At 41.8% G+C, this 15,204-nt stretch overlaps 1 protein-coding gene across 2 annotated transcripts in view; it reads right to left on the bottom strand.

Moving 5' to 3' along the window:
- Positions 1-15,204, bottom strand: part of LeuRS-m (Leucyl-tRNA synthetase, mitochondrial) — a 51,585-nt gene that overhangs the window by 25,371 nt on the left and 11,010 nt on the right. For both annotated transcript variants that reach the window (XM_084589255.1, XM_084589256.1), the window contains exons 3-8: positions 14,980-15,108; positions 10,437-10,528; positions 7,974-8,034; positions 7,781-7,870; positions 5,541-5,684; positions 4,129-4,486 (exon numbers count right to left, since the gene is read on the bottom strand). In XM_084589255.1, coding sequence (XP_084445381.1) covers positions 4,129-4,486; positions 5,541-5,684; positions 7,781-7,870; positions 7,974-8,034; positions 10,437-10,528; positions 14,980-15,108 — 874 coding nt within the window. The remainder of the gene's footprint in view (positions 1-4,128; positions 4,487-5,540; positions 5,685-7,780; positions 7,871-7,973; positions 8,035-10,436; positions 10,529-14,979; positions 15,109-15,204) is intronic.

Here is a 15,204-nt window from a genome sequence, read left to right as displayed (position 1 = left end):
GTTTTAAAAGCGCTTCTACTGCACAGTCGGAAAGGTGTGCCAATATTTCATAGTGTATTCTGTCAGGTCCTGGAGCTGTTTGTTTGCCAGCAGAGAGCACTCTGTTTATTTCGTGGACAGTAAATTTTCTGTTGTAATGTTCGTTTGTGCCACCACTTGTTGGGGGTCTATATTTCTCGGCGATACTTTAGTATTTTAAGAAATGCTGTATATAGTGGGGTGAACTAGAAACTGTGGCAAAATTTTCCCCTAGTATATTTGCTTGTTCCACTAGAGTGGTTTGTATAACAGTTGCTGTTAAAAGAGGAATTGTAAACAATGAAAATTTGCCATTTAGCTTTGAAACCTGTTCCAATATTTTTTCCATGTAGTTGAGCTATTTATGGATGATACATATCTTTTTCAGCATTTTGTCGGATCTAGCATGCTTTTGGTCTTGCTTTTTTAAAATTGACCAAGTTCTCCTAGTTTGGGTATCTGCAGAACACTCCCCAGGCTTTATTTTGTTGCTTTTTTGCTTTCCCACAATCTGGAGAATATCAGACTTCATGGTTTTGATGTCCTATTCCTAAGGATTGTGGAATAGCAATTTCTGCGGCGGCAAGGATACAAGCTGTAAACTTTTCGTTTATTTCATCAATTAACAGATTTTCTGAGAACGCTTCGTGTAACCAGGCTTTTTCTCGGAATATCGCCCAATCAGCTAGATACAGCTTTCAGCGCTGTGGTTTGGATGGAATGACTGCAGGTGATGATGATAAGTTGATTAGTAGTGGTAAGTGATCACTCCCGTATGGATTATCTAAAATATCTCAATTAAAATTGTTAAAAATCGAGGGTTAACAAAAAGATAAATCTACAACACTCATTTTTCCCGTGCTCAGTAAGCAGTAGGTCGGTTTGCCTGTGTTTAATAAGCAAACATTGTTACATACAATAAAATCTTTTATAATTTGTCCCCGGGTATCACTTTTTTCTCTTCCCCAATAAGGAGCGTCACTTTAAAATCATCAACTATTATATAAGGCTCTGGCAGTTAATTAAGATCTTCAGGATCATAAAGGGTTACAGTCCGGTGTGGCTCAATATAAACACAGCATACCGTTATTTTGAACATAAGTAAGGTGGCTGCCGCCGCTTCAAACCGAGCGTTAAGTTTATGTTCATATGCTGTAATGTTATTTTTTACAATGATGGCAACACCATCTGAAAGCCTGTTGGCTTGCTCTCGGTCCTGGCGAAAAACTTTATTTTTTCAGTATATTTGTGTGTTGCGGACCAAGACTTGTTTCCTGTATACACAGTGCTACAGGTAAGAGTGAAGTGAGAATGTCTTTTATATTATAGTTACTTAAAAGTCCTCTACAGTTCCATTGAACTAGGAACGCCATCAGATAAGGAAAGTAGGGATACTAGGTCTTCTCTGGCCCGTTGATACAGGCCTTTTCTGTTCTGGTTCACTCTAAGGAGCTTTACCGCCTGTCAGATGTTGACAGCATGGCGCCACCATCGCTTGTTGTGTCCATTGCATCCTCAGACATGCTGGATGACTGTGCAGAATGCACAGAAACATTTTGGTTAGGCCTCACCACTACTGGAGAAGCCTTGGGGCCGGCTGACAGCCTGCTTTGAAGGTAGTGGGGCAGCGCTAACTACCTCCACCTAGGGGCAGGCAGATGGCCTTGCGCGAGGCACACTATGTGTGGCCTGGGCAGGTGCCAAGGACTGCTGTGATGCCGCCCCCTGTGGCACATGTTTAGTTTTGCTGGTTGCCTCTGGATTAGACTAATGTGCTTATGTGATGTGCTATGTGCACAGACCTTGTGCAACAACAAATAAATCATGAAAATATTTTTTCAGCTTATCTCCAAGTAAACGCACACTGGCAGTTTTAAAACCTTCTGAATTCCATAATTACAATGAACTGAATGAACCATGCACACACTTACACAGTTCACATTTTTGACAGCATTTTGTACATCACAAAACTAAACCTTTCCTGAGTTCTCAGGATGCTATTGTGGGAGGCTCTGGAATAATCTCAAACACCTACGATTTCATTAATGTGTAGCAAAATGACATTCCATACAGTTTTTTATACCTTTCATACATCATGTTGCAATATCTATTAGTTAAAGGAGTTCATTCACGGAGTGGAAAAGGTAATATCACCCTACTATATTATGGCATGTTTTGCCGTAATTCATCACAAATAGTTTTTATACTTTTCTCACATCAATGCAAGAATAGCAAAACCTTGTTGATACATTTTAGATTCATACAATTTCCCTTTTCATAGGGTCAAAATCGCGGGCAGTAAAACATCTCCTACAGAGTTGCACTATTCCTCTTCGGGCTAATACGTTCCCAGATAAGATTTCCTGGCTACTATGCTCGAAATTTCGACAAATTGTGGTCGTATAATATGTTTTTGAAAAACATCAGCGGCACTCAGCCGCCACAGTTGCTTTCCTGCAGTGTCAGGATGAAAAGGGGTGAAGCATCAAGGAAAGCCAACAGGCCAACATACGAGGCACCCGTTCCAGCAGAAACATGACTTCATGAGGAGAAATGCAGTGGCTTCTTTGTGGTGCCTCAGGGATACGGGTGAACCATTTGATAACTACAACTATTCGCTTGCATACAAGCAGACCGGGTCTGGGGGACGCAGCATAAGCAAGAACACGGCGACTGTAAGCCATTGCGATGGCTTCTCCATATGTCACTGGTGTAAGGGGGTGAAGCATTTGGAAACAACCATGGAGGCAATCCCGGCTCGTCATTGCCTTCTACAAATCGAATTTGTTACTAAATCTCTTCCACACTAAGTGCAAATACGGACTGAATTCTGTGAGAGCTAAAAGAGAAATCGGATTTGTTACTAAATCTTTTCCGCACTAAGTGCAAATACGGACTGAATTCTGTGAGAGCTAAAAGAGGAGCTGTTGAGGTCTATATGCTAATGTACACTTTTATGCAGTGAATTAAGTCTCAATTCTAAATGTCTTTGTATCTCTATCAATAGCAAAATTTTTCAAAATCAGGCAGTTTGGTTCATATGTTTCCCGGATAATACGTTTTCCCCCCGCATTAAAAAAAGAAAAGAAGTGCCAACGAGGTTTTACTGCACTTACGAGTTGCCTTGGTGTCTGCAACTGGTGAATGAAAATAAATGTATGCAAGAGACCCATTCAGTTGTTCCGTAGACAAGTGCAACATAAACTCTGCCTTGACCATGCCCTATATAACTACATAACTGTAAGCCAACAAGACGCTGGTGTCACTTGCTAGCAGGCCGCGAGCCCACTTTGCAGAAGTCAGGAACCAAAGTTTTTATTTCTTGATCAGGCCCCAAGGTGCAATGACTGGTCATCTCTTTCTTTATACTGATGCTGTGTTTCTCCTAAGCCTTAGCATATGCTTGTCCTTATTCCTGGTTGTGGCTAGTCTGTCAACTGTGATGGCACTGTGAAAAGCAGACACTGCTTAGTGCAATACCGATAATGAGTTTGATTATTAAATAGGAATTAGAAATTGGCCAAAGCAATCTATGTTGATACAAGTTCTGGCTTACCACCTCTTTTCAATGAAAATCATGTGAGTGTTTCATTACAGTGTAGAAGCAGTTCCCGTTCCCAATGATCCCTGTGTTGCTGGTTCCAGATGAATCACACAACACATAAAACACTTAGCAGCCCTTTTATGTTGCTACCATTCAAATGTAGATGTAAGCGCACTTCTAAATTGAAAACTAAATACTGCCCTAAAGCAAGGTATGAATGTGCCTGCGAACTAGTTGTGCAACAAACTAAACAACGCAGTTCCACATGCACCAATCTCCTATGAACCTTGCCATTGATGCACCAAGACATCAATATCGAAAATATTGCCAATGTTTAGCAATTTATAATGAGCAAGAATATGAAGACATGGGTGGTTGTCATTATACTGAGGTCAACTTGGTCTTGGATAACCTGCTGTTTGTAAGCTCTGGAACGTGGACATAAAACTTGTTGCAAGAAAGATTAGAATGCATTTCTGCATTAAAAATCTCCCTTTACCATGTAACACTTGCCACAGCCTTATATATGCTAAGCTATTGGCCAGGAACTACAACAATGGACTTACCCAAATGGCAACTGGTAGCTCGAGGAAACTCAAACTTGCTAGACACAAGCAGTGGGACCTTTTTTCCCGAGATGGGGTTGAGTGCATAATATGTGCTCTTTTCTGCAGCAGCATCAGAGCCATTTGCAATGGAGAATGACAGGCTATGATCTGGAGAGAGGGCCACAAATGTCACAGCACCCAAGAATTCAGGCTGCTCTGTCCACACACGTAGCAGATCTGAATGAAGTGCTCCACTGCTGTCCATGACACTCCACTCAAATGAAAAGCCTGTACATTCTCCAATCCAGCCACGCTGAAGGGGACCAACATCATCCCAGTCATTGTGCTCCGAGTCACCAAGGCCCAAGAGGAGGTCCTGACACCAGACAGGGCATTGCAAGATGAAAATAAAGATACCTATCCAAGTGGACAAAACAACCCATTCTTTCAAGCTTCAAGTAAATGCATGCAAATACAAAAATAGATTTCACAATTTGCTGTAATCTATACTGTGCCCAAAGCTGAAAGCTGCTGCTCTGAAATGGATTCTATAACAGACCTTTAATTTAAGTATCGACAAGCTGAGCCTGAATTTAAACATTTTTTTTTTCTCTGCCATCTTATCGGTTCACAGTAGCACAGCATCTAGGCATTTATACAACGAGCACATGCACCAAGATTGAGAGCACAAAGCATGAAGACATTACACAATCAAGCTCTCATTATTGCTTCAACAATGCCCTCACATTTACACAACTCTGTTCAGACTAAGCTGGACTAAGAATTCACGAAAGCTCCGCCACACAGCATACCCCACAGCTAGATGCCATGAGCATGCAATATTCTGCACTATGGCACATTCTGCAATTTGTCTTCTTGTGCAAGAAAAGGTTGGAAATTTGGTGACATGAGTACTAGGATGCTCTTGATTTTTGGCTGTACAGCCAGAAACAGTTGTATGCGGGAGGTATTAATTACAAAAATTTTTAATTCCTCGTGGCCTTCAAATGCAGTCTTGAACAGATAGGTGCCCTATGCATTTGCACGTGCAGTACTTCAGCAGGTTCAACTCTCCTCTATCCTTTAAAAAAAGCCTTCCTGTCAGGTGCACAGACTGCAACTACCACTTTCACACATGTATACAGCTTTTGCAACTTACACCATTTGATTTCACCACAGACCTAAGTAAAAAAAAAAAAATGGATGTCCACACCAAACAAGTCAAAGCCTTTATTTGAAATCCACCATTTTAATGAAAAGCACTCACTTATGATTATTCTCTTGGGCCTCAGCTTTTCCTAGAAAATTATTAAGACTTTACCCGTCTTGCAAACGGACAGAGAATGAGACAGCAAAACAGGCAGCACTGAACTGGCCCGCAGCACAAAATGCAAAAAACTACCTAATTTGGCGAAACAAGCAAAGATTACCTTGGAAAAACAGGTAGTACGAATAAACCATTGTCGAAGGTTTCTCTTTTCCACCACAGCACCTGAACGCCAAGAGCGACCCTCAGCATCCACCTGCTCATCTGCCAGCACTGTCTTGTCCACAGGATCCCAATGGACCACCGCCTGCGTCAGCATGCATAACCAGACTTTGTCCAAGGTAAAATGAAGAAGAAAAAAAAAGAAGTCAAATTTCATCTTTTAGCCACCATCCTCAACGCTTCACAACACAGCTTCCCACTTATCAGTCTCTTGCCAGCTAAACTAACAGTTTCACATTTTGCAAGCAAAAAGCAGTCCGCTCGTCCAAAGGCAATCGTTGGGTCATCATGTGTGTTGATCATCTCCCATGTTACTATGAAACTGCCGCCATCCCTTCCACCACCGTAGCTGACATCTCTCTCTTCCTTCTCCACACATGATTTCCTAATGAAGAACACGTACTAGTTGACTTTCACAGTATGATGTACAGGGTGATCTACTTCTAGCTTTAACATGGTCACTGCTTTCAAAGCAGCATTGTGTCGGATGCAGGCGCTTACCGAAGCAAAGCGATATATGCACAGTGGGACGCGGAGCTGATGCTTCGCATGACCTGTCGCCTAGCTTTATGGAACGGCCGGGTCGGACGCAATGATGCTTTGAAAGCAATGGCCATGTTATAGCTGGTTCCGCCTGTACAAGTGGTTCCACCTGTACATAGTTAGCTGATCTTTGGCTTTAGTTGGTTGCGTCAGCTACATTGGTCCAAGGGAAGCATCCTACATTTGTGCTTGGTAATAATGGAGCAATAATGAAGTAATAATGCCCTGTATTAGGTGATTCGTAGTAGCGAATGCATTTAAGAAGCAGATGAGACGTATCTAGGGATTTGAGGAATTGCTGACATAATGGTCAGTGAAGCTCTCATTTTCGCTCAAGTCCATCATGAAAAAAAATATTTCCTTTGCATTAGAGGGAAGCTGAAGTGGTTTTTCGACATTTTTACAAGAGTTAACTACTCGAACGTACAAAGTTTGTAGGTATAGGGTGCGAACTAGTTTCTCACTAGCACTTAAAATGGTGATGTAATCACAGATTAAAAGTTCATGCTTTTCCTCAATGCATCAAAGGAGTGCAGAGAACCTCATAATGACGCCAATGTTGCTAAAGTTTTAGATTTCCGCTGGCTTTGAACCTACGCTGTTGTATGCCATCTGATGCTGCCAAACAACTATGCATGAGATATAGTATATTAGGTGACATTGGTTTTCTCCCTTTAAGCAACTGTTGCTTCGCTCGAAATGTGCAGCTACATTTCAATTAAGCAGTGAGGAGCCTGAAGATGGTCACGGCTTTAATCAGCATATACATCACTGTTTTAAATGCTAACACAAATATACTTTGCATGTTTTAACTTTTAGTTTCCTACAGTTGATTCCCAGAACCTCACTGAATTCCCGAAAAACCATTTCAGCATCCCTTTAACCATGTACAGCACTTTTTTACGGTGCTAACTAGCAGCTTTTTCTCAGAGTGTACTCTAGACAGATCTAATTTCATTGTTAAAGAAAATTTAACATTTGTCACTCATAATAGAATTTTTCTCATACCAGCTACCAAACGAAGAAAAATTTATTTTATAAAATAGTGGCTTGGTAATACGTCCTCCACAATTTTCTTGCTCAGAGATAAAGATTATGCCAACAGTACTAATGCCTATTCTGCAGTGCACACAGTGCTTCTGGTGTTTTATTATACAGTTTGCAACTATCCTGAGTTTGCAAGAAAGTTTGCATAGGCTTGTAAAAAATTAACTACAGGTGCTTTTAGTTGGAAAGGCTAATGCATTAGATTTCTTCGGGTGTCATCAAGCAATGTAGGCCTTAAAAATTTGTTTTCAACCAAAACTATGGATGGCACCTGAAAAGATTAAAAGGTTATGGAACACAATCAACAATTTCCAACAAGTGTGTTACTGTAATTAGGAAAGAATGAAGTATCATTACATATACTCCTTTCCAGTTGTAATAGGAAGGCTAACATTAACTAGGCTGTGCAAATGTTTATACACATACAGTTACATCTCTCAATGCATTCTTGTCGGGGCTCCACTTCCAAGTTTGTCAACCCATGCTGCTTCCTTCCTTCTCTTCAAACTATTTTCCTCCCCTTCATCACTACTGCCACACCCACCATATGCAAAAAGCAATATAAACAATGCTGAATACAAAAATTGTTACACTTTTTTGGTAGACGAGTCCTTTTTCATAAAGCTTTAAGAACAGGTACTGAGTCCATTTATAATAATTTGGATCACATGTTGAAAGCTCCTGCAAAAAAGAAAAACAATATATATCTGTGACATGCACCGTCTAACACATGCTCAACTTTTTACAAAGTGATAGCACCGACTCCCTAGGCCCTTTCACTTACCCGGCTCCAATCAAAATTGAAGTTTAAGTCCTTGAGTTGCTTTTTCATTGACTTTATATTTCTGATAAAAAAAAAAAAAGGAAGAAGACAGAAGCATGTAAGCAACATAAATTTACACATGTAGATGATCTATCTTGTGCTACTTAACAACAACATATGCCCCAATTAGTGAAAGGCCAGACATCAAACTATAAAACGATAGTCACCACTGCACCAGCATGTCATTTAAAAAGACCAATTTCTTCAAGTGAAGATTGGCCAACGGTTTTGCAATACACCACATAGTGTAGCAGCCAAACTAGCCACAAAGCTGTAAACTTCTGTAAGATGAGAAGGATCATTACACTAGTCTCTCAGGGCATCCAGTCTTTAGGGGGCCACGGGTGTTACAAAAAATTACAAGACTGCGCTTAAGACTGCTTAAGTGAAAATGGCAAAAGCCACTTTACAGGATTGTTTTCATCAACTGCATCGTTACTGTCATTGCTGCTATCATCATTATGATCATCACTAACTACTTCACAGTCACTGCTGATACTATCATCATCATCACTACCAACTAAATTCACTGCCATTGTCATCGCTACCATCATCCTAACGCTAGACAAGGACAATTACGATCTGTTTCTCATGACCCTGATGTGGAGTATAGTGGTTCGCGCTCTTGGCTGGAGATTGGAGAGATAGTTTTCTTGTCAAAATCTGCTGACACTTTCTGTTCATGCCACGCATGAGGTAAGAAAGGCTTTTGCTTTTAAAGCGGCTCAAACGCAGATCCTGTAATAAAATACTTTTTACCTAGACTATAATATAATATCTTGAAACCTAATACTTAATTTCTAGACAGAAACCACTGGAATTGAGATAAGGTTCAGGTATTTTCTAGGTTTATGGGGTTTAAAATCCAAAAGCAACTCAGGCTATAAGGGATGCCATAATGGAGAGCTCTGGATAACTTCATCATCTGAGGTGTAAACATGCACTGATATCGCATAGCACACAGACACTTTTTATTTTGCCTCCATTGAAACGCGGCCATCGCGGCAAGGATCTAACCCAAGTATCCGGGGCCCGTATTCTGAGTTTGTGTCGTTATCGTGAGTGTCACTATCTCCCTGACCTTGAGTCACCTGATTGGTGGAAACGCTGGAAAATGATGTTGCCACCTCTTCCGGTTCCGCAGTGGCAACACCTAGTTCCGGCGTTTCGATCAATCAGATGACTCGAGGCCACGTGAGATAGCGACACTGCGATAACAATGCAAACTCGGAATACGGGCCCTGAAGTATCCAGGTTCATCAGTTGAGCACCCCTTACCGCTGAGCCACTGTGGTGGTAGTGAGGAGGAGGGGGAATTGGAACGAAAGGTTTTGCTTGGTTTATATGGTTCACTGCTGCAAAGAGACACTGACTATGATAGACTCCGTAGTAGAGAGCTCAGAAATTTCGACCACCTGTGTTTGTTGTGCAGTTTAGTGGTCCCAGATATATAGCCATTCTAAATGAACTTCAGTGTGATAGATGCGGGCAATCCTTTAATCCTTTGAGGGTTTTTGCCGTAAATGTACGGCGGCGGTTTTCCATCCCGCAAGGTTTTTCGTCCCGCAATTAAGAAAAAGGTTAAAGAAACAGAGAGGAGTCTATGAAAAACAGGGATGGAGACCAAATCAGCATTGGAAATGTACAGAACTTGCAAGCAGGAAATAGCCAAAGAAAGCATTTACAATAATTCTAGGGGCAGCTCATTGTTGTTTGAGGCTAGGACAGGAGTATTGTGGACTAAGACGTACTGAGTCAAGTACCAAGAGACACGATGTGCGGTATGTGTAGAGAGGATTAGGAAACAGCTGAACACTAATAATTTCCTGTAAAGGGTTCCGCACTATAGTTCAAGGCAATGGGGCAGATTTAGCCAAAGCATTGGGGTTTAAGGATAATGGAGGAAAACTAGACTTTAAAAGGGTAGAAATAGCCAAACGAAGGTTAGCTGATTGGTGGCTGAAATCAAGGCAAGAATAGGTACAAATTATATCACTATTCACGGCTAGGCTGCCTGTGACGCCACCACTCGATTCAAAGGGTTTAGCCTTATCTACCCATCCATCCACTTACAAGAAGCGCTTGAAATTTATTGCATTGCCTTTTTGCGAAGATAAACAGAAATGATTCCTAGCTGCAGCGTATCACCCAATTTGCGGCAATGCCGCCTTTTCGCGGTTTCGATTTCACCACGTGATCGCAACAGAGGCACGAAACTTGCTTCCATGCAGGGGATAAATAGAACTGATTCCTAGCTGTAGCTTGTCGCCCGGTCGGCAACAACGCCCTTGCATGGTTTTGGCTCACTGTCCAACATAATCGTTTCTCTACATATATTATCCAATATATCTTCATAAATAGGTACATGCAAAGTCAATTCAAACGTCACACTAAAGAATGTCTTTGGAGAAACATAATGCCCACTTTTCTGTCCATGCTCTAGGATTTTCATTCCTCTCCACAGCTGCATTCTCGGCTGGCAAGCCAAAACTGTCCCAGCCCATAGGATGGATAACCTGCATTCAGAAAGAAAGCAGCAAAATATTCTTTTATATGCCCTCGTTTATCACCTTCTGCGTCTGGTGTAAGCTATGAAAGATTTCCTGTGCTTTTTGACATCGTGACCAAAAGTGATGTCCTTATAATCAAACAATGACCAAATAAGTGACAATATGGACAGTGAAACAAGCAATGCTCTACTGTTATCTTTGCTTGCACTTTGTGCACATGGGCAAGCATACTAGAATTAAGTATAGCTGCAGGTTTTACAGCTCAATATAAATACATCCGTTGAGCAAAACTATAAACCCAAAGCCATATTAAGAATGTAATTCCCAAATAAGAAATTGCCAGAAATAAAGTGCATTTACATAAAAAGCATGGAGTCCTAAAGTGGACATCACAAAAGATCCCTAAAAAAAAAAAAAAGCTTTATAAAACAAGTTCTGGTAAATTTTGCTATTCTTGGTTTGCAGCGGTCTGAAGCAAAAAAAAAAAAAATCCAATGATTCTAAGAGTTATTTCAGGGACACAAGTGATGCTACATTCAGTAATGCGGACAGAAAATATCGCCTTCAACAAGATTGCTCATTTTTACAGAAAACAAAAGAGAAAAAGCACACACTGCCTTAAAACACACTAGTAATTCATAAATTATATGTGTCAGTTGCTTGGCGCTTTCTTCGGGCCTTGTTCAGTGCCACAGCCCTGGCGATTACATCTGTAGCTAGAATTAAAGGGACACTAAAGAGAAAACTGAAGTGGGCTTGCATCGATAGAATGCCAATTCCTGATTACAAAAAATCCACTCTTACTGAAAACAGAGCTGTTATAAGGTAGTAAAGAGGAAGAACAGAAATACAGGTATTGGCGCCACAGCCGAAACGCGCAACTACAAATCACGTGACGCGCTAGGGATCACGGAGGCTGACAAATGCGAATTACGTTGCCCATTTGAATGCGGTCGTAGGTTTTGTCTCGAATATAATAACACGCTTTTATCATACGTAAACGACGGCGAAAAAACAACGTAAGCGTTGCAAGGCAAATACAAAAATATACTTGGAGGCGCTACAGGCGCCCATTTCAGTTTTGGTTATGTTTCGGCTCAGTCATTTCGTGCGCACTCAGATAGTTTGTTTGGACCTGCAGCGCTTGAATTACGAGCTTGGAGCAGCAGATGCACCTTGATGGTTCCCATTTGAGCATTCGGAGGCACGAGCGAGCGAAATCCGCTGCCGCCGACACGCTCCTTCGTTCACACTTCTGCGCCAACATATCGCCGCCGTCGCCGCTTCGACTGCGACCTGACCGCTCGACTGCAGCTATGTACGCCACGAAAAGCATACATATGCTAAGTACCGAAGGAAAAACGCATTATCATTCAATTGTTCACTAAATCATGGCACATCTGACCAACATACTGCGTCAACAAGACCTTCAATGTGCTATTTGCAGGCGTCGTAAATAAAAGGGGCATACTTGCCGCCCATACCAAGGAGAGCGTCAATATATTGCGCTCGTCGCCCGGCGAAAAAAAGGGCCTCGGGTAAAATGTAAAAACAAAAAATAACGAAGCACCAGAAATACATTACAAAAGGTAAAAAAAGAAATCGATTTGTAGAAAAAAAAAAAAAAAAAACCGCCAGTAGCAGTAAGATTCGAACTCGCTACTGCTTGTTCCATAACGTTCGGCGCTAACCGCTCGGCTATGCCGCTTTTTTTTTCTTTATTACCAATTTTTTTAAGCACACAGCATACACTCTGAATACACAACAAAGCAAAACAAAAGGAATGCTAAAAGCACTAGGCGCGTTCTGCCTAAAGCGCTAGATTTAAAAGGGCTTTACTGAAGCCAGCTGGTCCAGTGCAGGTAGCCACTCCGGAGAATTATCTTGTGCACGCAGAATTTCTCTCAGGTATACCACGCTCTCGATGAAGTAGTGTCGAGCGGGGTGTACAACGGTTCGCTCATGCCTGACATCCATACGCGTTTTCCATACGCTATGCATACATAATAGCATCAGCATGTCAATCGGCACTCCTTCAGGGTCGGCGCATGGCAGATATCGGATACCGAATGGCGTTATTGGCAATTCCTTTTTTAAAGTTTGCTTCAAGATATCCCAGAGGAAAACTGAGTCATGGCACTCCAAGAAGATGTGTTCAATGGTCTCGGGTTTTCTGCAAATAATGCAGTTAATAGATCAAGGTACAAAGAGCCCTTTGTTCTGCAGCCATGGTTTGACTGGAAGAGTGCCGGAATGCAATTGAAAAAAGAATGATTTTGCACCAGCTCTGACAGGCATACGTTTTATCCTTTTCAAAATGTCACGCTCAGACCCTACATTATATACAGCGCGGTACACTGGCACTGCCAAAAACACATCTCGCAGATCCTTATACAACTTCTTCCGCGGCACAATTGACAGATATTCAGTTGAGAACCTTGCCTTAAGGATACGAAAGATACGACGTAATCAGGCATGACTCACGTAATCTCACTTGGATTACAGTCCTTAGAAAGGTGTCACTTCGCTCACACAGAAAGGAAAATCTAGCCACAATTTGCTACGCCACGCCACAGTAAGCTTGGAAATATTTTTGGTTTTTGTGTTATGGCCCCATTTACAATAAAGTGTTTCTGCTGCCGGTTTAAAAATTACAACTTCTTGACCATCGGCGCATGCTGCCTGCTCTCACGTCTTGCAACTAATGTTCTGGATGCCTGTGCACACTATATTGTGCACTGGATCCATTTTAACATGTGGAATTTCACAGCGCTGGCAAATGTAGTGGCGCCGGCACTTCGGTCATGTTCTGCTACCGTGGACGTAATTTTCGCTGAACACGGAGCTGTAGCACAAACCTTGAAGGAAAAAAGTGTGACGAAACTTCAAAACTGACAAGCGCAGCAGCGAGGACACTATTTTGCTGGTAACTAAATCTTATTTGTATGTAAACATGTCTGGAAGCATTGTGATGACCGAGGGCTCGGTTTGTTTATACACAGTGCAAGAAGGAGCGCAAAAGATTGAGAAACATGTAAAGTATTGTGCATTACAAGCGCTCTATGTTTTTTTTTTTCTTCCTTTATGGGCCCATCGCTCGGTAAATTACTCTCTTCATCGTTTTATTTATTTCGGCTGTGGCCGTCATTGCGAGTACGTTGTTGCCATGTTGGCTCTTGAGGGATGCGACGCCGCGGGCCGCGCTGGCTCGCTAGCTATCACGGAGTCTCCGCTTACGTCATAATGTGCGTCACTCAAGTCCGACTACGTAGTCGGAGGGCACAGTTTGAATTCGACCGGCGGGAACAAGAAAAAACCTCAACTTCTTATCGCAATATCTCCGCAATTATTCGATTTTTTGCTGCCGGATATGCGGCGACAGTGTCACCAAATGTAGTTTATTAGATTTTCATACTATCTTTGGATGTCTTTAGTGTCCCTTTAAATTGCAGTCTCAAAAAAGTTTTTCCACTTGCACGGTGAATGGTTTGAAGCTTAGTCAGAGGTGGATACTTCTGCACTCTCAGAAAGAAAAATGGTTCGGGAAGCACTTGGCAGAAGAGCGTGCTCCTCCAAATTTTGTTTAAAATAAATGCACAAACAAGACACTTCAGGGATGAGATCCTCCAAGGATGCAAACACTGCACAGTGCAGCTTTCTGTGATGGGATGACTTTATTTTTGCATCTTATTAGCACGTTGGTCCATATAAAATGCACTGATTGACAAACTCAATGGACTGCAAACAGCAAGCAATGCATACTGTTATTTTAAGCAGCTCCATGCAAAACACTCCAATTCCAAAATTTGTGCCCAAGTTTACACAAAAGCTCAGGCCCTGCATAAGTTCAGCATTATTTCCTCGTCTTGCAGAAATGCGAGTTCTATGGAGAGAGAACTGAAACATTACTTTGCAACCACCAATAATATGACACAGAAACCTAAAAATGTCATCGCCTGTGTCACTGGCGCACTGGAAGCAGCTGGCGTGAGAGGCATTGGCCACAGTCCCTTCACGGCTCATGCTCCAGGTGAGTAGGAAAAGTGGCATTGACCACAAATGCAGCATGCACCAACATATCTCTCACAGGTGCTAAAATAAAAATATGTAAATACAGAAGAAACACCTTGTATAGTAGTCCGCTTATCGGCCCCTGCTCCAAACTGCACTATGGAAGCTATGCAAATTCATCATCACGGTACCTGTGATGTCAAATGCAAGCTCTCTATGTTTTCACACTTTCTACACTTCCAGACCATTATGATGAGTTTAACTATGTGAAGAGAGCATTTCCTGTGGCTCCTGCCCTTTTGTTAGGAAGTGATGAAAACAAAAAAATGTAAAAAGACCTTAAAGCAGGTTATCACTAGTTCCCTAAATTATTTCCTGGTACAGCCACTGAAACACGTAGGCCTGACGTTGCCATAACCAGTGACATGTGAACTGAAGAACCTCACCTGTTTGCCATTCATGGCATAGAAGCGAGCATATGTGTCACTGATGGTGTACACACGGACATGGCCGAGGTGCAGTTGCCCAGAGGGGTACGGGAACATGGACAGAACATACATTTTTTTGTTGGGATCCTGTAAAGTCATAAACATAGTACAAGCTTTCAGTAATTCAACACCACAATGTAAAACAAATACTGCAATGTGAGAAGTAAACTCTTCAACTTTTTG

The sequence above is a fragment of the Amblyomma maculatum genome, chromosome 1 (assembly GCF_055883805.1).
Source record: "Amblyomma maculatum isolate TAMU_Amacu chromosome 1, ASM5588380v1, whole genome shotgun sequence".
Classification (NCBI taxonomy): domain Eukaryota; kingdom Metazoa; phylum Arthropoda; class Arachnida; order Ixodida; family Ixodidae; genus Amblyomma; species Amblyomma maculatum.
This window is presented reverse-complemented; position numbering and strand designations above follow the sequence as displayed.